The 25,767-nt window shown below is 47.5% G+C and overlaps 1 protein-coding gene across 4 annotated transcripts in view; it reads left to right on the top strand.

Annotated features, from left to right (window-relative positions):
* The first annotated feature begins 858 nt into the window (after positions 1-858).
* The window catches only part of ADAMTS9 (ADAM metallopeptidase with thrombospondin type 1 motif 9), an 87,183-nt gene continuing 62,274 nt past the window's right edge, over positions 859-25,767 (top strand). For 3 of the 4 annotated variants that reach the window (XR_008233402.1, XM_052776341.1, XM_052776340.1), the window contains exons 1-11: positions 859-1,042; positions 1,184-1,572; positions 2,908-3,070; positions 16,283-16,569; positions 17,541-17,624; positions 17,727-17,848; positions 18,258-18,298; positions 18,420-18,525; positions 20,509-20,655; positions 21,513-21,654; positions 21,868-21,975. Coding sequence is in view for 3 of the 4 variants with exons in the window: in XM_052776341.1 (XP_052632301.1) it covers positions 949-1,042; positions 1,184-1,572; positions 2,908-3,070; positions 16,283-16,569; positions 17,541-17,624; positions 17,727-17,848; positions 18,258-18,298; positions 18,420-18,525; positions 20,509-20,655; positions 21,513-21,654; positions 21,868-21,975 (1,683 nt within the window). In the remaining variant the exon portion in view is untranslated. Of the gene's footprint in view, positions 1,043-1,183; positions 1,573-2,907; positions 3,071-4,403; positions 4,537-16,282; positions 16,570-17,540; positions 17,625-17,726; positions 17,849-18,257; positions 18,299-18,419; positions 18,526-20,508; positions 20,656-21,512; positions 21,655-21,867; positions 21,976-25,767 lie in introns of those variants that run through there. The other variant, XM_052776344.1, reaches the window with a different exon arrangement.

The raw sequence follows: 25,767 nt of genomic DNA, 5'->3' as shown, positions 1-25,767 counted from the left end.
AGGGTGCCTGAAAACTGCACAACATCAAAATTACCCTAAACAAAAGTTGCTTTAAGCGCCTCATATCCAAGCAGTGCAGAAGAAAATCACTGCTATAAAAAAACGTCACGCGGGGGATTCTTCGATTGTCGGTACGCTTCTTCGAGCTGTCTTTAAAAAAAGAAAAAGAAGGAAAAACATCAATTATGTAAGAAAACTCGGCTCTCCTCCCGGTGAGTGACAAAGCTGCTCTTCCCCCCAGGACCTGGCAGATCAGGCAGCAGCCGGTGCCGCTCTGCCCGGGCCACTTTGCCTTTTTAAAACCACTTGCAAGGAGCCGGCGGGGAGCGGCTGCGCCCGCCCGGGCCGGGGCTGCGGGGCTGCGGCTTGTCCCCCCCCCCTCTCGCCCGCCCCGTCCAGCCACAGCGAGGGCTTTTCTTGGCGAAAACCTGCGATTCCGGCGTTCCTCGGGAATGAAAGAAAGTGACATGTTGGAAGTGGGGTGGGGGGGAAGAGGAGGAAGGGCTGTCCCTGCTCCTGCAGGGCGGGATCTTTTCTCCTGCTTGATCTATGGAGCCCGCCCCCTTAAATTGGCTCCCGGGAGCGCCCCATCCACCAGCCCGACGGGGGGAGAGGCGGAAAGCGAGGGAGAGCAGGCAGGCGGGCGGGCGGCCGGTTCCCCCGTCCCGGCCCGTCGGTCCCGGCCCGTCCGCCCCCGCGGACCATGCGCGGCCCCCGGCGCCCCGCGCCCCGCCGGCCCGCCCGCCCCTAACGCCGCCCGGCTCCAGCGCCTTCCCCCCCCCAGCAGCGCACCGGGGGGCGGGGAGGGGGGAGAAAGGGGGCGAAAAAAGGAGAGGGGGAAAAAAAAAAAAGGGAAAGGGAGGAAGAAGAAGAAGAAGGAAAAGAAGAGGAAAGCGGCGGGGGGGGGGGGGGGAAGGCTGGTCTCCTCCGAGGACAGCGCGCAGCACCATGCAGCTGGCGCCGCTGGCGCTGGCACTCACCACGCTCTTCATCGACGGCTTGAGGACGGGAGCGAGGAGGCAGAAGCTGCACCCCAGGCAAGGTAAGGGAGTGCTCGGGGAGGGGGAGCCGGGAGGGTGCTGGGCTGCCGCCCCCCTCCCTGGGAGGGGGGTGTGTGTGTGTTGGGGGGGGGGTTGGTTCTCGGCCTCGCCGCTCAGGGGCATGTGCTTCTCTTCCCTTGCAGCCAAGCTGCTGGAGAAGCTCAGCGAGTACGAGATCGTGACTCCTACCCGGGTGAATGAGTTCGGCGAGCCCTTCCCCACCGATGTCCACTTCAGGCGGCGGCGGCGGAGCACCAGCGCTGCCCCCGACGCCTGGACGGCGGCGGCCGCTGCCTCCCCCAAGGCGCACTATAGGCTCTCCGCCTTCGGGCAGCAGTTCCTCTTCAACCTGACGGCCAGCTCGGCCTTCATCGCCCCGCTCTTCACCGTCAGCCTCCTGGGAGAACCCGCCGCCGACCAACGGCGCCTCTACGCCGAGGCGGCCGACGCCGACGTGAAGCATTGCTTCTACCGGGGGCACGTCAACGCCCGCCCGCGGCACACCGCCGTTATCAGCCTCTGCTCCGGGATGGTGAGACCCCCGACCCGCTCCCGGCTCCGGCTCCGGCCCCGGCCCCGCCGGGCGCCCAGCGGCGGCGCGCCGGGGCGGAAGCGCGGAGGACGAGGAGGAGGAGGAGGAGCAGGGCGAGGGAGGCTGGGCAGAGGGATGGGGACGGCCTCTTCCCCCCGCCCTCCGCCCCCCCAACCCGGCTGGGGCTGCGGGATGGGGCCGGCAGCTGCCGCTCGGCCCCGGTCGGGTTTGGTTTTTTTTTTTTTCCCACCCCGCTTTTATTATTCCGTCGGGTTCACGGTACCGGGGTTGAACCCCTCCTGCTCGGTGGGGTTTGGGGGGGAAAAACTGCCACCCAGCGGCACCCCGGGGGGGGGGAGGTCAGCGGGGGGGGGGGCAGACCCCGGGCACGGACACCCTCCTGCCCCCGGGGTGCCGATGAGGGCTGCAAAGGGGTGACTGGGGGTCCCCGGTAGCAGCGGGGACCCCGGAGCCGCCCTGCAGCCCGGGACAGGGGCACGGCCCGAGGGGAGATGAGGGCAGGCTTCCTGGCAGCCCCTCCTGCCATCCCGGTGCCGTTCTGTGCGGGGGGATACTGGCAAAGGGATGAGCAGAGGGTCCCGGCAGGGCTGATCCTTCCGGCTGCCCTGGTGCCTTCCAGCACCCCGGGGTGCTTGTCCCAGGAGCTCCCCGGGAGGTCTCTGCTGGCTTCAGTCTGGTCCAGGAGCTCGCCCGGGTGAGCGTGTTCACCCAGGCTGGTGCACGTGTGTGTGGCTGGGCAGGCCTCCCTCCCACTAACTGGTCATGCACCCCAGTGTGGAATGGCTGAGGATGTTTTTTTTCTCGGCTATCTTTTATTTACCTGCCAAATCCCGACATTTGTAGCCACGTGCAACTAGGAGTGTTGGTGTCTTCTCATAAGCAGGGCTTTCGCTGGCTGGACGCCTCCCTCTGGTCCTTACACAAGGGTTTAAAGCCTGTCTCGGGGAGAGCTGCTCTATGAAAACCAGCACAACGTGGTGGGGTTGCACTGAGGTCTCCAGCAACCTGCAGCACCATCTCCCCTCGGGCAGGGGTGGCTTGGTAAATGTCACTGGCATAGGGACAGGGTCTGGCAGACGTGCCCCCTGCCTACGGATTAATAATTTGCTTTCCGTAAGTTCCACTGGGATGGCTGTAGGGAGCAGTGCAGCTTGGGGTGCGTGTAAGCGGTGTGATGGGGGCTGGAGCTCCAGCCCGGGCAGAACCGGGCACTCGCGCACCTCCCTCGCTAACCACTTGTTTTGTTGGGTAGTCCTGCTCCGTGGTTTGTCATTGCCTGAAGCTGACCGCCTGTTCCTCTCTGGTCCCTCTCAGCTAGGCACGTTCAAGTCTGACGATGGGGACTATTTCGTAGAGCCGCTGCTGTCGCTCGAAGAACAGGAGTATGAAGAGGAGCACAATAAACCACACCTAGTTTACCGACACCGGACGCCTCCAACTAACTCTTCAGGGGACAGGCAGACTTGCGATACTCCAGGTACTCGTTTTGTTACTGTCCTTGATGACTTGGCACTTTATGAAAGGGAACTGATTTGCAGTAAAATGCCAGTAGGTTTGTGTGGGGCAGAAGGGATGCGGAGTCGAGGGACCCCTCTAGAAACGGTACCGTGTGTGCTAGGACCGGGCTTGCAGTGGTACTGCTGTCCTGGAGAGATGTGGTGCGCCTGTGCTTTCTAGTAATCGGTTATAAGGAAGTTGCGGTCAGGAAAAATGTTATGGTTTCCATTTCATCCCTGCTGTAAGGCTGGCAAGAGATCCTTTGGGCTGTCTTGCCTTAAATATCCCATGAGCCTTTAAACTTGCTTTCTGTCCTCTCCTGTGTGCAATTCTTAACCATCCTAATCTGATTTGCTCTCTGCCTGAAATTCTGTTTCTGTCCTTTAAATGACACCCTTCTGTCTTGGTCTTGCTGTGCTCCTGGTCTTCCCTCCCTAAATCTGGTTGTGAGTTGCAATGTCTTATTTCTTTCTAGTGGAAATGAGAAGGTCCTAACACCAGCCCTGACGGTTCTTCCCCTATTAATCACTTTTCCATGGTTCATTTTCAAAGGCTTTTTTTCCCTCGTGGTCCTTCCTCCACCAGCACCATCTCCCTGACCTCCTCGCTCCCTCCTTCTAGTCTTTGCACATATGAAAGAGCACAAGCCTTTTTATCTCCCCTTCACGTGCCTTGGTGAGCAATAGCCTTGCTCCTACTGTCCCTATTATCTGCACTGGCCTCCTGCTGCTCTCTGCTTCGTTGACTTCCTGATTTTCACAACTAATCCTCTCCTTTGGCAGCAAATACATAAGTTCTCTCTGAAGAAGCTTATTCCTTCAGTCTCCTGTTTCACCTGCTGTTTTGCCCTCCTCCTTTGGCCTGCAGCTAGATCTACAGGAGCTTTAAAGCCTAAACAGAGTAGACCTTGACTGGCTTCCCTTGCGCGGGCTGCGAGCCACTCATGTGCTGCAAAGTAGGTGGAGTTGCTCAGGGAGTGAAGGTGCCGCTGGAGGAGAAGCGTGGTGCCAAACTTAGACTGCGTTTAGCACGCGTGACTCATTTGGCACCCGTGACTGTGGATCGCGGCCGCGCTGTTGAGCTGTCGGTCTGTTCAGCTTGCACTGATCACGCTAAGTCAGAAGATGCTCTGGTGCTCTGTGACCAGCCAGAGCTGATGCACTAGCAACGTGTGTTTCTTCTAGAAGACGTGTGGATACATGTCCGCATGCAAATGTGTGCTGGGGGACAATGGTACCTCTCACAAGGCTGTCGTTATTTGTTCTTCCAAGGGTTGCTGCTGGACTATGCCATTCTGGTTTCTCTCTTCCAGCTGTTTCTGCTCCCTTCTTTGAGATCAGATGCAGGAGACTCAGAACAGTTGGAAAGAAACACGGAATCTGGCACATTGCATCAGTAGCCCTTGGAGGAACGGAGCAGCAGATCACAGGACTCATTGAATCAAAGGTAGCTGGGAGGGCTCTGACATTCCCTTGTGGTCTTTACTCTGTGCCGTTACAAGTCTGCTGTGTTTCACCCCACTGTATCGTAGCTTCCATTTAGGGTATTATTCTTCTGGATCATGATTCACAAGGATAATACTCCATCCGTGATATTACCTACGTGGTGTATATCTCTTTCTCCTCTTTTCCAGCGTGCTTTGCCTCTTGCTTGTCTTTGTTTCCTTGCTTGTCTCAGTTGCTTCGTGTAGTGGAGGGAGGACGTCTCGCCTCTCACATACAAGCTTAAGGGTTCCAGCCAGGCATGATGGTCTTACTTGTCCTCCTGTCCTCTTCCCGCCCATCTCTCCCTCTCCCTTTTACCGTTGTCCAAGTTTTTGAAAGGGAATGATGCTTTGGTCATACGTGTATGGTGAAGAAGTCTTGGTCGCTTCATTTAAAGAGCAAGTGCAGGGCAGCTTGGGCAATGCTGAACCTTGGCGTTCCCCCTGGGGTTACGTCTGGTGGAGAGAAGGTATCTCACATGTCTTTGGAGCAGAGGGGAAAACGCAAAATCTAGCAGCACTCACCGTTTTGGACAGGGCGCATCTGTCCCTCCTACCAGAGAATAATGGTTTCGTGAGAATTTGGAGTTTGTTGTAGCTGCAGGGTGTTGTGCGAATCCAGTCTTTTGTCAGAAGAATGTGTGAAAAGCTGCGTTTGCATTGCAGGCTTCTGGCAGGGATTGACATTTGCTCAAAGAGGAAATTTGTGCAAGGGAAATCTTAAGTACCCGTCCTGCAGTAAGCAAGGGAGCCCATGTTGCCGGGCAGTGGTACTGTTAAGAAAGGCTTTCTGATAGTCATCTTCCTGGAAGTGATTAATAAGCAACATACTGGTGTGCCCTTGCCACGATGATGTAATTATAGACTTCTTACAGGATCCAGGAAAAGTTTCCCTTGTGAGCTGACTGACAGATTGAGTAAAAGCTTTCATTGCCAGCAGTCTCCCTGGTGTTGCTTTTAGTTTTCAGTGTCCTCAGGTCAGCTTAGAAAAACAGGTATTTGATTTTGTTAAGTTTTAATTAGCAGTTTCTGATAACAGTTTTAGGTCCTCTGACATATGAGATACTCTGCAGATGTTCTGAAAAAAGATCTTTCTCCTCTGAATGCTGATGGATATCAAATGCAAATGGTGCTCTGCATATGAACTTTCATAGCACAACACCGGGGTCTCCTGGCAATGCACTTCAGCCGTCTGGTGTATAGCTCAACTGCTGCAATAAAAACTTTTGACAAAGTTTTCCTTGGGGTAACGAGTTAATGTAGTTTCAGTCATAGGAAATGGTGCAATTTCTCCTCCTTCCCTTCTTTTAGTTAGTACCGTGAATCAATTTGTCATCTGGTCGAGGATCTGGCAGAATAATTAGTTGCGTTTTACTGAATAGCCCTGACGGGATGAAGACTTGGGCAGGCTGACAGCGTGATGTCACTAGGTGCAGCGCCGCTACCACCCATCGCTTCACGATAGCAAGCTTTTCCGATCCGAATTATTAAATATCCGCTTTTTTGAGGTGGAGGAGGAAGAGAAAAGAAATTCTGATCCTAAAAAAAGAAAAAAAGGAAGTGGCTCATTGCGAAGCTGGAGAGCGGAGCTTTCCTGCGCCTCACAGAGGAACAATCTGACTCCAATGATAAAAGGCGCGGAGCTGCATCCTGCGGTGCTGCGGGGAGCTGTGCCCACCGTGCCGGCCGGCTTCGGGAGGCTGGCAGCAGCTCTCCGACCCCCCCCATCCAGTCTGACCTCCCACCAGGAGCAGACTGGTGAGCCCTACCCACCGGTTTCCGTGTGAAACCCTGAAGGTTTGGTCTTGCGGAGAGATGTGCAGCTCCACATGCCAATAGGATGCTGCTGCTGCTGGTCGCCACCTAAATAAACCCCTTTGGGCCACCTCTTGCTCTGCCTCGTGTCCCTTTCTGCTGTCTCTCCTTTCTCTCATGTTTCCCACGGTTTTTGTCGTTGATATGTTTATACCTATATTGTGGTTGTTGGCTTCTCTGGAGCTCTTCTCTTCTAGTTTTGTTGGATTTTGCAATAGCTGAAGCCTTTTACTGAACCTCACCCAATCCTTCTGCCTGTTGGCCAACCCCTTGTTCTGAGACAGATGTGGCCTCCACCTGCCTGGCGGCACCGAGCCACAATTGCCCTGTGGCCAGGAGTATAAATGCAAGAGTTGGGCTTTCTCGTCTTCCCACTTCTGCTGCGTGTTCAGCTCTTTATTGCTCCAAACTTTGCAAATTCCTTACGGCTTTTACTGTGACGCTGGTGCAGGAATCCCGAATGAACTCTTTTGGGCAGCTCCTCCTTTGTTCCCCCTGCGTTCACTTTTCTGCTCTCCTGACCTGTGCTTTCCCTTTCCTTCCCAGCTTCCTTAGTTAAATACCTCCCTGTTCTTGCCCCATTTATCATAATTCTTTTATATTCAAGACCCACCTGTGGCCGGGATGAATAAATCAAGGACTGACTATATAGTGAGCGCTAGCTGTTCCCATGACTCGTTGCTGGTCAGCCGTGCCTGTCCTGAGACCTGGGCTCTGGGGCTGCATGTGAGGATCTTGCGCAAAGTCCTGGCTCCTTAATGAGAGCGCTTAAAGTGGGAATATCCACCATGGGCAAAATTCCTCATGCAGAAGCAGCAATAACACTTTGATGGTGCCAAACTAGTAGGAAGATGATTAGAGTTTTTCTGTTTCTGGAGGAGAGCCAAGGGGCCGTAGCCAGCAAAGAGGCCTTCCAGCAATTCGCACTGAGGTGGTGAGATTTTGGAAGCTGGCTCAGATGAGCGCAGGACAGAGCAGATCCTACCTGCGCAGAGCTGGCCGTGCCCCTACCCGCTGCCGGAGGAGGTGGGAAAGCCCAGTGACTCAGCTGCTGAGGTTGCTTTCCAAAAACCACCAAGCATTACCAGCACAGATGGCTGCTGGGCACAGCCTGGAGGCTTAGCACGTCCCAGTACCCGCCAGAAACGGATGCAGAAGGGTCTCAAATTTGCAACTGGGTATTTAGTTGCAAGGCGTTAAAGCAGCTTGACTACTCGGGAGGCAGCACGTGTGCAGCCAGGCACAGCAGCTCTGAAAAGTCAAGGCCCATGTACTCATCCGGGCGAGGAGGAGAAAAGAAGCTCTGTGCGTGTAAGTTGCGTTGAGAGGGTTGCTATAAAAAGCACAAGACAAATCAGCAGCGTGAACCGAGTCTTGCCGATGACACAGGCATAATCAGTAATATGTCACTGATTTTTGAGTTGCATTAATGAGTAATTTGTAATAGATTACCCTTTCATAGTAACTTTAACAACTCTTCCCACTGAACGTGACACTGGGGGGCCACCAGAGCAGAGGAGTGCTGCCCTGTGTCTTGAGCAACCAAATGCCAAGCGCTGCCAGCTGGATGATTGCGATCTTGTTTCCTTGTGATAATTAGCACCAGCCTGCTCAGCCCTTACAGATGGTTGTCATCTCTCTCCCAATGTCACCCAGCTGCATGGGAAGTCATTGGTGAGCCCACGGCACAAGCAGGAGGTGGTCCTGCCACCGTGTTCCCACGTGCTTGGGAAGGGGTGGCCGGGTTGAGGTTGCCAGGGTGTGGGTTTGTTAATTGGTCATCAGTGTCATGACCGGGGAGGTGACCTGGGGGAGGATGTGTTGGGGGTCTGGCACGGTGGCTAAAGCCTGACTTTGTCCCTTTCCGTGTAACGTGGTCTCTCGTTGGCACAGGTAGGTGATGAGCTCTTGTTCCTGCCGGAGCTGTGGTTCGAGGTGTATACCCAGCGTTAGAACTGGCAATGGTGGGGAACTGGGCCAAACAGACCAGAGGTGGAAAATTTCATACTCGTTCTACAGACCATTTACGTCTGTTACATTCTTGTTTTATAGCAGTTTTGAGGCAGAAACTTTGAATGCCTTTTCCACAGGACTCGATGTTTGTACTCTTGTGAGCTGTCTGTGGTGAAATCCCAGATCCTTTGCAGTCAAGCTGTTGGTCTCGAGCCCTTTTGTAGTCTTGCTATTTCTTTTGGACTGCTTGTCTTGCTTCCAACTGTGACCTTATTTTGGTTTTCAACTTCTTCATCCTGCAGAACTTCACATTCTAGGTGTCTGGTTTCCAGGCAGGTCTTCAGGCAAATTCTGTACTGCTGGGTCTCACGTAACTTTGGGGTTGCAGAAGATCTTCAGGGAGGTTTTCCTAAGCCTTTGCTTCCAGGTTGAGCAATCCTTGAGCTCTTTCAAAAGTCTGTTTAAGCTGTCAGCTTTGCTTTTGGCCTCAGGGTGAAACATTGACTTCGTTCTTTCCCTCAGAAAAGTTTCTCATCTTAAGGAAGTGAATTATAATTTATAGTCAGATAGTAATTATTTCAGGTTTCCTTCCCTCCCAAAAACAGCAAATGAGAGAGTTACGTCACAAGTCCCATATGCTAATGTAATTAATTCTATTTCTGGCTTCCTATTGAGGTAATAGCGCAGTGACAGCCAACTAGTACTTGGTCAAATGGGCCTGGGATGTCGAACACAAGCTTTTCCCATACTGAGTTGGGAAAGGGCTCCAGCTGTAATGTTTGTGCTATCTTGCTGTGGTGTTGGCAAGTGAAATAAGGTATTAGACTGACTTCAGTTAAAAAACTTGATCGCAGCCGATGATACAGATCCCATAACTGTGGTTTTGTCTGAAAATTTCTCAATGTGAATTACAAGCAAGGTGCACGCATTTTGTTGTTGTTAGTATTGAAAGCGTATCAACCGTCTGTCTGGCACCCTAATGGTGGAAGACCAAGATTGTGACTAAACAAATTTCTATTACTAAATTACTGTGCATCGGTTATTGGTTTGCAAGTTAGACGTGGTAAATCAACAGAGTTAAATTTTTCTCCTGGAATCAGAATGGATGTACTTGCAGTTTTGCATCTACTCTTACATCATCTGTGTGGACATCCACTGAAGAAAGGCAGGTGGGAGAAGCAGGGAGGTGTCACTTTGGTACTTTCCATCTGTACCCCGTGGCATATAATACTGAAAATAAACAGGCTGACTATTCTGTGCCTTCTCTTCCCATGTGCCTGTATTGTCATCCCTGTGGCCAATTGCTAAGCAAAGTTTCTTTCTTTCTAATGGGATATTTTTTTCTCATCTTTTACTGAGTGTCAGTACAAGGATCTGGTGATCTCAGTGTTGTTCTTGTTGGCATGGTACCTCATAGGTATCACCAGACACGAGTGCGGCTAAAGCGTTGGCATACTTGCGACTGTTACGCATTGAAAATTGCAAATAGGTAAATAATTTGCCTTGAAAAAGGCAAACAGGTTCAATTAGCCCAGGCAGCGCAGGAGGCAGCAGCTCTGGCTGTTTTTCTGATGTGCTGAAATGCCACCAGTGTATGTCAGTGTGCCTGTGGTATACTCACACCAGTTTGACCTCAGATGTGTGTCTACTTATAGGTGAAACACTGGGATTTACTTTAGCAAACCGCCCAGTGCTTTGCAGCGTCGGGATGGTTTTCAAGGGTAGTTTGCCATGGTTTTTTTAGTCATTCTACGGGACTAGTTTATTTTTCTTCCTGAACCAGTGGATTATGGAACTGGTATCAGTGATTTTTCAGCACTGTAGCTTTCTGTCAGCCATACCTTAAACCAATTTTGTACCAATTCAATGGTGCTTTTGTGCCTTGCGGTTGTGAGGTGCAGTTATTTAGTTATTTTGTCTGTAGGATGATCTTGAATCATTTTCTGCCACATGCATGCTCAGCTCACATGCTGCTATCTGCTTTCTTGAAGAGGCAATTTATTGTTTTGTTCATTAATCTAGTTTCTGTCTACTGTGCAAAATTGATAGCTTTCATGTACAACTTTTTACCTTAGGCAGAAGAAAAATTCTTTAAAGCTGGAATGCATTCTCGCATACATCATCGGAAAAGGAAACGTCTAGAGTATGTGTGGTCTTTGCCGTTTGCGTGTTATAAAACCAGAGAATGTTTTCTTCCTAAGGGATGTTGATTGGTGCTAACTGCAAGTCGTGGTTCTCAAGCGTTCTGGTTCAAGCAGCAGGAAGAAAAGCAGATTCACCCCAAAAGACATAGGTGGGTTCAGCATTACCTTGAGCTTTGGCGCTTCCAAGGATGGAGTCTCCATAGCCAAAGCCACCACCCTGCTCGCTCCCGTGCGCAGGCCGCAGTGGGTGAATGGAGGTGGGGCTGCTGATTTTGGTACCAGCCATGCTTCATGGCGGTCTCAACTGCTCATGGCTCTACAGCTTTGCTTGCTGGCCTTAGAGTATTTTCACATATTACAAACCCAACTCCCAGGCTCTGTACTTCAGCTGACTTCAGCAGCAGGTCTTCCAGGACATGGACCTTTCTGAGGATCTGAGCATTGCTCCAGCTGGGCACCTGGGAAGCTATTTAGTGAAGTGTATGTGCAAAATTCAAAGTGAAGAAAGGCAAGAAAATTAACAAGCAGGTGTGCCTGGGTCATGAGGGCTTATGATCTGTTCATGCAACTGTTTCTCTTAGTAGCAAAGACGACTTTTCTGTAGAAGCCCAATATTTTGATTCTCCTGGAAGAGTTTGGGAGGGAATTTTTCTGAGCCCAGATTATTTCCTAATTCAAAGGGAAGTATGAACAACACGGGGAAAATTAAAGTTTCCCTCCTTTGTATTGCTTTAATAGTGGCACTTCTGAAAGGTCTGATATTTTACTGCATTTTCAATAGTTCCAACCATGAAAGTTTGGTCTATGCAGTTTTGTCCAGCTCTTGCTGACGAAGGTTGGAACTCCAGTTGATCTCTCTGTTAAGTGGGTTCAGACTAATTTGTATTTGAACAGTTTCTGGTTTGCAGATTAGAAAAATTGAGCAAACTTTCGTTTGCACCCTTAGTGCAGAATATCTTTCTCTTTGGGTCCTGGCTGGCCCAGGTCCTTCATTTCCCTTCCAAATAGGTCATTGCTCTCTCTCTCCTCTATCAATAAAGCCTATTTTCCCTTTCTAGCTATAGCAGCAGCTCCGATTGCACAGTCAAGGAGCTATCCAGAGGGAAGGCAGGATTAGTCCTGCTCATAGGACTGGTCATCTCGGTGTGGTACAGAGCAAGGCAGTTGCTGCTCCCCTGTTATTTTACCGTCCCTGGCTGGCATCCGAGCAGGGTGAGAAGCTGCTGGCGGCGAAGGGGTGTTCAGCTCTGGGTTATGCTGGCCACAACAGCACACCCACAGTAACAGAGGTGAGAATTTGGCCTCGTGCAAATTCGTCTGAGGTATATCTGTAGATATATTGAAAGATAGATAGAGACATAAAACCTATCGATACAGAATTAAAACAGACCCAGGGCTAGAAAAATCCTTTGGTCCAACTTAGGACCTGTTTGGGTCCTAAAGAGGAGCCAGTTTCCATCCCATTTCCTGGCAAGAAGAGCCTAAAAATATGGTTTGATTTCAGCCAGTCTAACCTCTGCATGAAGAAAATCCATTTTGCCTCTTGCCTCTCCTTTCCAAGTGATGGCAGTCACTTCAGTGGCTGCCGTCGTACCAGCTACAGGCAGCAAATTCAGGCCAACCAACTGTAGCCGGAGCTTGTACCGAACCGTTTGGGCAGGGTTTGCTGCTGCGGCTCCTGCTTGAGTCGAGGGAGGCAGGTCGCATGCCGACTGCCTGCCTGGAGGGAGCTCAGCTGAATTTTGATCTGCTTTATGGAGGTGTGCAATAAATAATTAACTTCCAAATGATAGTTTTATCATCCGCGCAGCCGGATCAGAGCAGGTCTAGGAGTGTTATGGGTCAACTGCTGAGCAGCAAACCTTGTGTTAAAAATCCTAGGTCACACATTCAGAAAAGGTATGATAGTAAGTTGGTTTGAAAGGACCATGCTCCTTTTCTAGCGGGGAGAAGCTGTTAATGTCATTAGCTTGAGAAATAGATATTTTTTTTTTTCCTTCTCTTTCTTGCTCTCTCTTTTACGTCTGTCTGGGTTTTTTTATTCTCCCCCCCTGCTATGTGCAGCTCTCGTGAACTTGGAGCTGAACTGGAATTGCTTGCATTGTCACATGTCTTATTTAATTGTGCAAATTGCTTTCTATTCCAAGGACAAGTTAATGTAGAAATGGAAAGGATTAGAACTGTTGGGATAAGCGATCACTCTTTCTTTTAATTTTGGGGTTTAGCATAACAATAGCTACTATTTCAAAAGCAGTCCCTGGCTCTGCCTTGTCACCCTTTCATGCAGGCAAAGTACTCCCGTAGGGCCTGAGTCTCCCCTGCCCTCTCCCTTCGGATAGATCCAAAGTCCATTAATCAGCAGGAATCATCCATAAATCAGCTCAATGGATTCTAGGCTGAGGCTTCTTGCGCAAGCAAAAATAAATGGCACGGGTGGGAAGATGCCATCAGGAAGGAATATCCCTGTCACAGGACTGGATCTCTTTTTTAAGTCCCATGTAACAAAGAAGAAACCAAAAGGGGGAAAAAAAAAAAAAAAAGAACATACACTTCCAGGTCTGTCTAAACACGGTGCAAGCACCATAGTCTTAGTAAAGCAAGCAGTAAAATTGGACATTATTCTAGCAGCCTTTTAGCCACCTCTTTAATGAATATTAACTGTTGAATCAGTGCATAGACTTGCCTAATACTTGAATTATTGATCTGTACTTTACTTGGTTTTAAAGTGTTTGTCTACTCATTGGGGTCTGGTTTTTCTGCAAATTAAAGAAAATGTTTTGTTGCTTAAACCCATCCAATTACTGCCATGTGTAGGTAGATGTTTTTCAGGTCATTTGTAGAGGTTGAGAGCTTGCCAAGCAAACCATTTTCCTTCCTGATTTCTGCTAGTATATTAACACAATAGGAAAAAAAAAAAGGCAAAACCAGGTGGAAAAATATTACACCCTTTTTTGGTGTTGTGTGTGGCAGTAGGAAGCTGTCACTCTAAAAATGCAGTTTTGTTGTGTAATATGAGAGATTTTCACTTCTGCTTGATTAAGTGGCAGTATGCTGCACCATTCAATAAGAGCATTTCTGTTGTGGCTGTCGTAATGGGGTGAGATATCTACAGCATCAGGGACATGGAGTACTGGCAGTGCCTGTATGCAACTCCCATTAATGCTGATGGGGGTTTTATGGATGGGTTGAGAGCAGTGCACACTGCCATCAGTGTTTAATTTTTTACAGGTGAATGTGCACCATCTCTGAGTGTAGTTATACGCAAGAAAGATGGGTGAAGATAACAGTTCACTGCTATCAAAGTCCAGGAGTGGCTTTCCATGCAATGCATCCCCACTCATTTGTGCTTGGTTTTACAGTAACTAGGCTGGCAAACATACTATACGTGACTTGTCCAAATAGTGTGCTGTAAGTGTTGGAGTGACTTCATACCTGGAAAAAAATATGTTGTTTTTTAAAGGGTTGATGTGGCTGACTTGATTTGTGTGCTGGATGGGGGAAGTACGCTGATATTGTGCCGACGCTTGGCAGTGTTAAGTTAACAATTGGACTCGATGACCTTAAGGGTCTTTTCCAACCTAAATGATTCTATGACACTGTGCCAGATCTCTGCAACAGAAAGAAAGGTAGTTTTTCCTCTGTGCTGGGTGTACCTGGCTGTGTTGGGCTCTGGTTCTCCCGCAGGGTTGATCAGGTCGGGGCTCTCGGAACCAGACCTGGCATTTCATGTGGACGTCTCTGGTTTTTGGGTGGGGTTCTTTTTTTTGAGTGTGTGACAACACTCACTGCAGGATTTCGGTGCAAGCCTGCTGAATATCAATTAATTTCTTTTAAAAACCTCCTGTATAACATGTGTCTCTTCAAAGAATCCTTTGCATTTCCCTCTTCTTTTGCCATCTAACCTCCCTCTGCCAGACTGGCCGGAGGAGAAGACGCCTGAGCCCCATGGTCCCATCTGGGGCTCTGCAGAGCCGCGGTGGCAGATGGTGCAGAGCTCTGCCTTCGCACCGCAGCCTTGCCTTCAGCCTCACTCGAGCCCTGTTGAGCATCTCCCCATCCTTAACACATTTTTCCTTGAGCACCTGCTTCTTTTAGAAGTTAGTTATTTAAAAGGGAAATGTAAGCAACTGGCTGAGGGTGCAGAGAGGAGGGGAACTGGCTGAAGGGCTGAGGTTAGCGCTTTCTCTCCGTCTGGTTGTCTTCTCACCTTTAAGTTATTTGTATGCATAGTTGGCTTCCCGTGCTGATTGGCACTGAACGAGTCGGGATAATGTCACGGTTGCCCACGAAGCCGTGCCAGCATGAGAGCACAACCTCGCCAACACAAGGGCATTGATTAGTGCAGAGGAACTAGGGCAATCCAATTATAGCCACGAATGCCATTGGCTTTCTTGAATTCTTACTCAAATAACTGCGGACTCTCTGCTGTATTAAGGTGGTCTGGACTATACTGAGAAAGGAGAATTCGTAGGACTTAGGTAGTGCAGAGTAAACAGGATTTAACTCTTAAATACTCTATTGCCTATTTACACATAGGGCAAAAGGATAGTATTTTTCAGAAAGATAGAAGCTGGCTGACCCCCCCTTTGCCTGCCTTGATATTAGAGAATATATTTTATTTTTCTTTTTTTGGAAATTATTACAAAATATCCTAAAAGGAAGCTACACAGGAAAAATAGCCAAGAAGTTTCCTATCGTTTCAATCTTGTTTGAGCATTGAATGTTCCTTTGTTCCCTAATATTATGCTTCCTCTAACCTACTCAGTGGGTCAGATAAGGAAATGTGATATTTTTCACCACCATGACGAAATTAAACTAAAGCTACAAAGAACGTGAGGGTTGTAGCCTGGAGTCTTAGATGAGTAGTTCAGATCTGGCTTTATATTAAATGCAGAAGCGAACAGTCTCTCATGGATGAATCACATTCAATTAGCTACTTCCTATGATAAACTGATTAAAAATTAAGTGGCATCAAATAAGACTGATTTTGCTCTTACATTTAAATAATGCTATAATTACATACTAATCAGATGGTAAATCTTAATTGTACACTTTCCATATGTTTTATTTGCCTGTTCTCCCTCTTCACTTTGTCGTCTTTGTATCAGCATGGAGTATATTTTCAGGCTGCTTTTATGTTTAGCCTAATTGAATATCAAAAGCAGTATATGTGAAACTTCCTGAATTCTATTCTTTAGCCAGTGGCAGCTGTGCTATTAGATGACCTTTACCATTCCCGTAGCACAGAATAATAAAGGGAGGGGGGGAATTGAAGCCCAGCCGTGTTATTGTTAGAGACAGAAATAAATCATATATAATTGCTTTGCTATGAAGGCCAAATCCTGCCATCCTTCATGCCTGAGTTAGAAATACAGGATTTGGACCTTTGTTTCCTGTGGTTTCCTGGCCACCTTGGACGTGCCCAGAATCCTCACACTGCCGCTGCGGTGGCTAATTACCATCACCGGGCTCGTGTCGCGTTAAACTGAACTGCAGCCCAGGCTCCATCCCTCCTGCGCCGGCAAGGAGATGGCTCTGGTGCAGGAAAGCCTTTATGTGAACGTTTGCCTTTAAGAGCTGTTGGCTTCCGTAAGATGACTCTAAAAATTAAGAAAAGCCTTAGATGTTGGATTACATGGTGGGTTTCCACAGAGTGCTTGTGTTTTGGTTAGCTGTTTGGTACAAGCCTGCTAACTCTTCATTGAACTAAATAGGTGTTTTGACATGTCACGCATGTAGTATTAACTTTATTCACTCCAAAATGTACTTTATGTTTTTGCCTGCTTTTTAATCATAGATCATGAACACAGTCACAAAAAGAACAAGCGGAAACACTGGAGAAGACAGTGGGCAGAAAGCAGCTTATTGTCTGATGTGGAAATGTTGAAACACAGCCTGGAAGTGAATTCGTTTTCTGCGGATAGCAACAAGACTGGGAACATCAGTGAAAAGAAGAGCCACAAACGAACAAAGCGGTTTCTCTCCTACCCTCGGTTTGTGGAAGTGATGGTGGTGGCTGACAGCAGGATGGTCGCCTACCACGGAGCTAATCTACAGCACTATGTCTTAACGTTAATGTCAATAGTGAGTATTCAACTAGGGGAAGTACATTCACCCACGGATCATTGTCTAGTGGTCTCAGAGCACCCTTTCTGCTGGGTTCATATGCAATACCATCAGTTTGCCTCAGCCAGGCATGGAGATAATGCTGGGATTAGATTAAAGCTTGGTGAAACTTGGCTGGGGAGCACTGGTTGGAGTCTTCTTCCTTCCCAGGTTCCCACACCTCTCCCTTCCAGCTTTCTGAATCCCAGACAACATGAGAAATGTAACCAGCCCTTTAGTCCATATGCTGTACTCTTCTTTTTATTTAAGCCCGTGTGAAACAGCAGCTGAATTAAAAAGGTACTTTGGGAACTGTGCCTTCCAAGGGACTCATGCTAGTAGGTTACGCAGTTGCCTGACTTCCCTTGCTGTGGCAAGGAGAAGGAGCCTGTGGTCACCTTGATCCTTAGCATAGCGCTAGGGTTGGCTTTCCAGGCTGAGGACAAGCATTTTAGTAGCTGCTGGTACTAGGATGCAGTAGTCCAGTCCCCAAACAGGCAGCTCCGTAGATGCAGAGTGACTGGAAGTGAGTATCCAGCATAGTTGTGTCACTGGAGGGATTTTCATCCCATTTGAGGGCAGAAGTGCAGTGAATATGTGGTCTAAAACTGTCCATGTCAAAATGAGGCACTTGAGAGAGTAAGTTGCTTTTGACAGTCTTGGTTGGTGGTCATTGTATCTCAGAGCAGAATGATCCTGTAATTTGGCACACATTTCAGTGTGCTAAAGCAACAGGAAATATTGGGCTTCTGCAATACCAGCGGGTTTGTTTCATTCTAAAATTGTGCTTCTGGCAGGAGGTCTCTCCAAGCAGCATCAGAGCACTGAGTGGGTCAGAAGAGCAACCTAGGAGAAAAACAGTTGCAAAACAGAAAACACGCGTGTGTTGTCCTGAATTGTTTGTTTCCTTGAATGTTAGCAATAATTCTGAATATTTCTTTTTGAAACAGGTGGCTTCTATCTACAAAGACCCAAGCATTGGAAATTTAATTAATATCGTTATTGTGAAATTGGTCGTGATACATAACGAACAGGTAATGGAAGGGATTTTCTTCACCTTCTGTTTGACAGTGGCATTTGTAGTGAGCGTTGCAATGAATAATTAAAATACCTGCTTTCTGTGTGTTGCTTATTAGGATGGTCCTGCAATATCTTACAACGCCCAGACAACATTAAAAAACTTTTGCCAATGGCAGCAATCCCAGAACCACCCTGAAGGAAGTCACCTTCAACATGATACAGCTGTGCTTGTTACCAGGTATGGTGAATATTCTCATGAAAACTGTAGCCAGTCGTGCGTCAGAGACTGCAAGCATGTAATATATCCAGCTATGGGAAATGTTTGGTTTTTGATGTGGGTGTAATGACATTTGCAATTGTGGGAGCAGTATAACTGAGCAGAATTGGGATAATGTGTCCGCCAATAGCGGTAGATGACTTTGAGAGGTTCAGGACCGTCCAAGGTCTGCCCACGGGTTCAACATAAGATGAAAAACTCTGACTGTGGTAGGGAGTTGGTTCAGACTCTGACTGGACAATGTGGCAAACCAGCATGAGAAGGTCTGTTTGAGGACCAAGAACTGCTTTTGGATGTTGTTATTATTGTGCTTGTACCTTAACTCACTGCTGCATTGAAAATTAATGTGTCAGGTCTGTTCTGCTTTCAGACAGGATATTTGTAGAGCGCACGACAAATGTGATACTTTGGGTAAGGAAAACCTTTTCTTTGTCTTTTAATAACTCTTTTTTGTAGTGACAATGTTAGTTGCCTGTGCTGAACCGTGGGCAACATTTCTTTTTCTATTGTAAACCTCTTTGTTCTCTCCTAGGTCTGGCAGAGCTGGGCACAGTCTGTGACCCATACAGGAGCTGTTCAATTAGTGAAGATAACGGACTGAGCACTGCTTTCACAATAGCACATGAACTTGGCCATGTGTATGTTTTATGTAAATACATTTACATTTAAATAGCCCGAGATCTATGCTAGCTAGGGCTTGCCAGCCAGGCTGGGACGTGGTACCTGCTCAGCCTAATTATTTGAGAGGAGATAAATATAGTTGGGTAGAAGATGCACCACTGAGGAAGTTTAAGCTGTGGTGTGACTCTGGGAGGTGCTGGGGTGCTCCGGAGCCGATCCGAGAGCAGCAAAACCAGCAGATCCACATGTTGGGGAGGATAAGTGACAGGGTACCCCAAACGGCACCTGAGCAAGGGAGGAGAGCTAACAAAATGTCCTTTATTACTGCATCTTCTCACATCTACGCACGGATGTCAGCAGAATCTGCCCCAGCAGCCATGATGTCCTGGCCAAACCACTGGGACTAGCCAGGATTTTGGCCGGAGCTAGGTGCCTCGGGGAGGACCAGGGCAAGGGGCACGGGCACGTCTCACCTGGCCTTTGGGACTGAAGTCTTCTCCAAGAGCAGGTCCTCAGCCTGCCGCAGCTCGTCCCACCACCACGCGTGGTGCTACTGAAGGCAGCGCAGCAGGGGTGTGTGAAGGGAGGAATTTACCCAGGTGATCGGGATGTGTAAGTGAGCCTGACCCACCTCCTGAACTATTTAACGAGGGAAAATCTCATGCTGCTGCACATCCCCAGAAGAGATGCTGTCATTCAAGATGCACCTCCTCCAGTGGAAATTTCTTTTAACTGATTTTGACTTTTTTTTGAGAGTGGTAGTGAGACAAATCCTCTTAGACCACATAGTCCTTTAGCCCCCAGCCACAGCTCTTAGGCAGCTGGTTCAGTCCCAAACCACCTCATGCCTGGTTTGCAGTGGAGATCTGTAGGTGTGGGATGGATAAGTACTTGGGAACAGATCCCTCATTGTTTTAGTCTCCCTTTTTCTTCACGGAGAGCTGGCCGAGACGGTCTATTTTTAACCACAGTAGTATTTGTTTAAATGAGATTTCCTGACAGAAAGTCCCCGAAGGTTTGGCGTTCCCCACACCTAACCTGTGGCTAATTCCTTCGCTAATGCTGCCCCAGAGCTGCCGGAGGGGTTAGCGGCGCTCCCGAGCAGGAAATACCTCTTTGCTCTTTTACAGGGAGCAGAGTGAGAAGGTGGTTCATTGGAGGTAATCTTAATGGGATATAAACTTCCCAGCCTTCGAACGCAGGATCACACCGGGTCATTTCCCCTTCTCCACTTCAAACAGCAAAGCGCTTTAAGCCATTTTGTCTCCGTTAGTGTATTTGCCGCATTCTTCAATATGTCATGTGCTGCAAACTTCGCGTGGGTTTCTGCTGATATTGATGCTTGATGGCATTTTGTAAACCTACCACATAAAGTATAGGAGCCAAGTCTATCCCCGGTGCAACCCTATTTAGGCAACAGCGTGAGGGATCAGCGTGGCCCAAGGTATTCAACTGAACTAGAAGACCTTTTGCAGCCAACGTAGGGTGCTGCCAATGTACACGAGGGACTTTGGACACCGGTGGTCGGTGGGCTCAAGTCATTCATCTCCTTCAGAAGCTTATTCCCCGAGATCAACTCTTGGCTCTTTGGCTCAATTCCCGAGAATTTGCCATTTTTATGAAGGGGGGGCCAAACTCCAGCCTGCCTGCGGGATCGCAACTGTCAGCTGAGAAGGAAACTGCAGCTGAAATTGCATCGAAAGATGCAGGCTCCCTCAAGGACTTGTCTGGCTAAATACATGCAGTTACAGTGTGGAGAGCTTACCGGGGTGCTACGTAGCTTTTTGCAGACAAGTGCTAGGAACCCCGTTTGAGCAATGCTTGTTGACACTTACAAATACGTGCACTTTAATACTTCTATGCTGTAATATCTGCCAGTAGCATATCTAGGAAAAATTCTTGGGTTTGCTTACATTTACTTCACGCTGTTGCTCTTGCTGTGCCAAATACTTGACATTTGCCACTTAACTGACTGCTTTTCGCTGCTGTTTTTCTCTTAGATTTAACATGCCACATGATGACAATCATAAGTGCAAAGAAGACGGAGGTAAAAATCAACAGCACGTCATGGCACCAACCCTGAACTTCTACACCAATCCCTGGATGTGGTCAAAATGCAGTAGGAAATACATCACTGAATTTCTGGAGTAAGGCCTTGCATATGCATGTTGTTAGGCTGTTTTTACATGTGCGTGCATCCCATGGGGTTCATCTGTTAATCTGAAGTCCTAGCGTGCAGCGTTTGGGGGAAATCAGAGGGATTTGTGTGTGCACACATCCTTTACATAAAGCAGGAATGCACCCCTGGCATCCAGTGCCTGCCAGTTCAGCCTCATGATAAGCTGGCAAGGACCAGCCTCTCTATGGGGAGCAATAAGTCTTCCCCCATGGATATTGCTTTTAAGGAATGTGCGTTCTCCTCGAACCTGAAGAGTGAGTTTTCCAAGCCCGGTGGCCCAGATACGGAGCCGTGTTTTAGGAGGCAGATTGAATCTGCCTTTCTGCTCCACAGGTCAAGATAAAGCCCTGGCACTAGTCCGTGGTGGGAACGCTGCTCCAGGAGCCCGCGGGTCAGTTTGATGCACAGTAGTCACCCGTTTTGCTGTGATGCCTTCCCATGTGTTGTGATGGGGTCCGGAATGAGAGTCACGATGGTGTGCTGACAAATCCAGGAGCTCGGTCCCTCAGGCAGTTCTTCTGCTCATCAATGATTTTCTTTCTAAATATGTCCCAGCGCTTGCTCAGCAATTAAATACAGGTTGTGCACACTCAGAAACGCTTTTGCCAGGGTAGCTGGATGTGGTGGATGGTCATTAGCACAGCACGGGGGTGGTGGTGAGTGGGTGACGCACCCTCCTGTGCTCGAGTCTCCAGTAGCTGTTGTAGTGCTTGCTAAATATGGCAAATGTGGTGTGTATCTGCCCTAAGGCTAATTCAGGTAAACACCAATGGGTTCTATCTTATTGTCTCCTGTTTAACACCATTTTTCCCATTTGTGTTGTAGCACTGGTTATGGGGAGTGTTTGCTTGATGAACCTTCATCAAGAACTTACACGTTGCCTCAGCAGCTCCCGGGGCTGATTTATGATGTCAACAAACAGTGTGAGTTAATTTTTGGACCCGGATCTCAAGTGTGCCCGTATATGGTAAGTGAAATTCCACACCTTGGTTTTCCTGGTGTTGCCAGAGCAAAATAAGACCTGGGGTTGGATGAATGGGAAGCTCACAAGCCATCAAATTGCTGTCAAGCTTGTGAGTTAATGATAAATCCGAAGGGGATAATTTCATAAAGGATCATCTACCTGGTAAGGCATGTGGCACATATTTATTTAACATTTGGATCTTTTCAATAACTTCAGCAGATGCAGTGTCGGCGACTTTGGTGTATTAACATCGATGGCGCACACAAGGGATGTCGTACCCAACACACACCTTGGGCTGATGGGACAGAATGTGAGCCTGGAAAGGTCTGTAATACCTGGTGGTTTGTGCCTCGTAGCTATGTTTCCTAGGGCTCAGGCTAAGCATATTGGTCAAAATCATCCTGTCCCAATGGCCAGTTGTATTGAGCAGAGCTTCTGACTGCAAGGGTGGAAGCCCAAAACAGCTCTGTGTGTCTTATGTCTGGTGTGCATGGGTCAACTCTACCGCAGATAATGTGATTAAAATCGATTGCTTGGCTTAACGTTGTTTAAAGCAGGTATTCCTTCTGGAGCGCTTATCTTTTTAAATTAATGTCCTTGAGTGAACTCTTGAGCAAAACTTTTGCAAAGCTTCCCTAGGCTTTTATTAGAGATTTCCTATGTGATGCGAGCAATTAGTGATTTAGTGTAACATAAACTTGCCAACTGGCTTCTCATCTCGACAACTTCAGAGTAAAATATAGAACTGGTTGACATTTTCTGTATGGAACATTTTTGGCAGTAATTCATAGAAACTTTCAATTTCCATGTGCAATGTTAGTTTCCAGCTAGCGCTGTGGTTTCTAGAATAAGTATTTAGTTTTTATTCTCCAGATCTGGAGAAAAATAGTTGAGAGGATTTTCCTTTTTCTTTTATTGAGATACTGAAGCTTTTAAAGAAAAAATGCTAATTAGTTTTCATCATTTTTATCTGAACAAATATATTCTCCATCTGGGTCTATTAAAAAAAGTGTGATATTATTCTACAAGGTATAGCTTAAAATTTGCTTTTCTGGCTGTTAATGATCAACAGTTAAAATTTTCTTTAGAAAGAGTTAACATTTTAATTCATAGTCTTTCAGATGTATTTTAATTAAAATATCTGGATGCTATTTTAGATATAGTTTTCCATACAGGCTGTGGATCTCCTTAGTAATTAACCTTCCGTTGCATGTATCTGCAAAGTCAATTGTTCAGCAACACTTGACTGATTTCCTTGAAGACAATGGACATAATGTATCAATTTGCCTTCCTTTCTTAGGGAATAGAGCAGTCAACACATTTGTTTTTATTGTTGAGAATGTGCATTAGAGATGTGGTTGGAAATCCTATTCCTGTGCTACTCCCTGGAGCCAGTGGTGCACCAGTATTTAATGTTTTTATGTAAAATCCCCCCATTTTTGAGACTCAGGATAAAACTTAGGTAGCTGTGGAGTCCCTGTGTCTTGAGACCTTGTGTCTTCAACTTCTCTGTTGGTGAGCTTGGGGTCTGCTCACCGCTGGAAGCTCAGAAATAACTATTTTCTTGAAATTCCCCAAATCTGGGCTGCAGGTTACCCTTGGATGTGACCAGAGTGATGTGCAAACAAGTGCAATTGAGCAGATTAGCACCTCCTTAGAGTTACCCCGGGTCAGCCGAGAGGCAGTGTCCGGCTGCATGGCTCTTAGTAAACACTGTGTAAGCAAAAACGTTCCAGTCCAAAACTTTAGACAATTTGACAAGTTTAGACAAATTAGACAAGTGTGACCTGAACTTCTCAGCTGAGAGCAGATGGGCTCTTAAGAAAACCTAATGCAGTCCAATCGTGTTCAAGCATTTGAATGTATTCTCACAAAAAGGCTTTATGGAGTAATTCTTGTATCTGTGTGTTGGTCTAATTCAAGCTTAAAGTTTGGATTATTATAAACTCTCTCTTTCTCAGTGTTTACTCAGGCTCGTAAAGTGCTGAGGTGCGAGTCTGGAGTGCTTTTTGTTGGAATAAATCACTATTTTGGTACTCTGCTGTGGCCAGGAGCCCCATCAAACTGCTGCTTGCTGACTAATGCCTTGCCTCAAGTCTGCATGTTTAAAGCCTGTGATATACGGGTTGGCAGATGGAGAAAATACCATGCCATTTTTTATGGAGTTATCTTTGGAAATGAGGAAGCCTGAATAGCTAAAAAAATTCTAGCTAAAACTACTGGGATGTAGATTTAAGCAGGCTCTAAATTTATTCTTAAATCAAGGACGCTAAAACAACATGGGAGTATTAGCTTATGCATATTTTGCATGTGAGGACACTGAATTTGATATCGCTAAATCAAGTAATAAGCCCAGCCCGGAGTTTGGCCTTTGCTGGGCGAGCACCAGTCATGATAGTTTACAGTGTTTCACAGCACCAGTGCATTGTCGGGTGGAAGTAAATCACTGAAAGAAAATAAAGAGGGTTGTAAACTTGGGCCTCCATCTCTTGTGGTTTTCAGGGTTGTTTAAAGAATGATAAAAGAAGAGTAGGCGAATAGCGATCATTTCTGTCTTCTGCCGTATGGCAGCAGGTAGCGTATATGTTATGCATGCATGAAGCTTCACAGCACTTGTCTGCCCCCTGCTAATCTATTCAGCCAAAGTCAGCCCAAGGATGGGAGCTGGATTTGGTGAATTATCTGGGACTCCAGTGGCAAGACAAAGGAAAGGAAAGTCTGTTGTAGTGTCTCCCATCCCTGCCATGGCTCTCCTGCTCAACTGTGTGTCTAAGTTATTTTGAATTTGCTCCAGACAAAAACTCTTTTATTCTCTTCGTTCTCTGATCTGTAAGCTCATAGGAAAGAGAACCCTGGCAGGCTTTTTAGTTTTTCTGTTGTAACTCAACATAGAAATTATTTTTAAAATAGAAAAGGCATGAAGGTTGCACAGCCAGACTATTCACAGTGTGGTTCCAAGAAACACCATTGCGTTTCCATAAGATAATCTTGCTGCTTATTTAAAACAGCTGTTCTTTTTTTTTTTCCCCTTTGATTTACCATCAACTCATACCCCCCAATTTTTAATAAAATCAAGGGATGTAGGTGATTTCCTGGTTAATTCTCAACCATTGGATGGGAGATATATAGGTCATGTCACGGTCTGTTAGCTGTGTGTACATTCACTGGTTAGCTATTCAGTTGTCTTCTCTGGGTCAGTGGTGCCAAGCATGACTGTGGTTACATATTTAGCTGTGAGTATCAACATCGCTGCGAGAAGTTCTCCACCGGGACAGCACTGTTGGATTAGCGTCATGTATTTTTGTACATTGATGATAGCTGTCGGACTTCTTTGTCCCTGTACAGGACTGGCATAGGGGTCCCCATCCTACAGGTTTTCAACCCTGTAAATGCCAGGAGGAGTTGTGCATCATAAGGGTTTGTCCTTCAGCAAAGAAACAGGCATTTCAGCTTATTTTATTCCTGTTCTTTACTGTAGCAGATATTTTTCTGCCAGTTTCTATCCGGGGAATCAAATCTTCACATGAAAGCAAATCTAGGGCACATTGCAGCCTAGAGACCATGCTCATCTCTGAGCAAACACCACATTTAGGGCCCAAGCTACAAGTTGTTCAGCTGTCCTGTAAATCATGCCCATAGGCAAATGCGCCTGAGGTCAGCTTTCTTCATCGGCAAAGCAATGTGACAAGCCGGCCATCGTGGGCAAAAGGTGATAAACGTGCTGCAGAGCCAGTCTCCTATGGGCTGGATGCACAACCCCCACAATAGTTTGATTTTGCTCTGTTTTCCTAGATAGCTTTCTCTAAGGTGGTTCATAAGGATGTCTAAAAAAGGCGGATGAGCTCATGATGTGTCTTGACACAACCTTGTTCTGCTATTAGTGAAAGGGCTGGAAAAACGTGGTACATCAATAAATTCAGCGCCATTCCCATAAAGATCATGAGGTGTTTTCCTGCCTGAACAGCATCTGGTGCAGAGAAATATTGCAAGGGAGTGTATTAATGATGCGCTGCGTGTTTTCTTCTTTAAGTCTGTAACCTCTTCTAATCTGTGAGCAATCAGCAATGTTTGGGCTTCCTATAATTGCAAAGATTGAGGCATCTGCCAGCAGATGAG

The sequence above is a fragment of the Harpia harpyja genome, chromosome Z, assembly GCF_026419915.1.
Source record: "Harpia harpyja isolate bHarHar1 chromosome Z, bHarHar1 primary haplotype, whole genome shotgun sequence".
Taxonomy (NCBI): domain Eukaryota; kingdom Metazoa; phylum Chordata; class Aves; order Accipitriformes; family Accipitridae; genus Harpia; species Harpia harpyja.
Note: the sequence above shows the minus strand (reverse complement) of the source record. Positions and strands in the feature narration are given on the sequence as shown.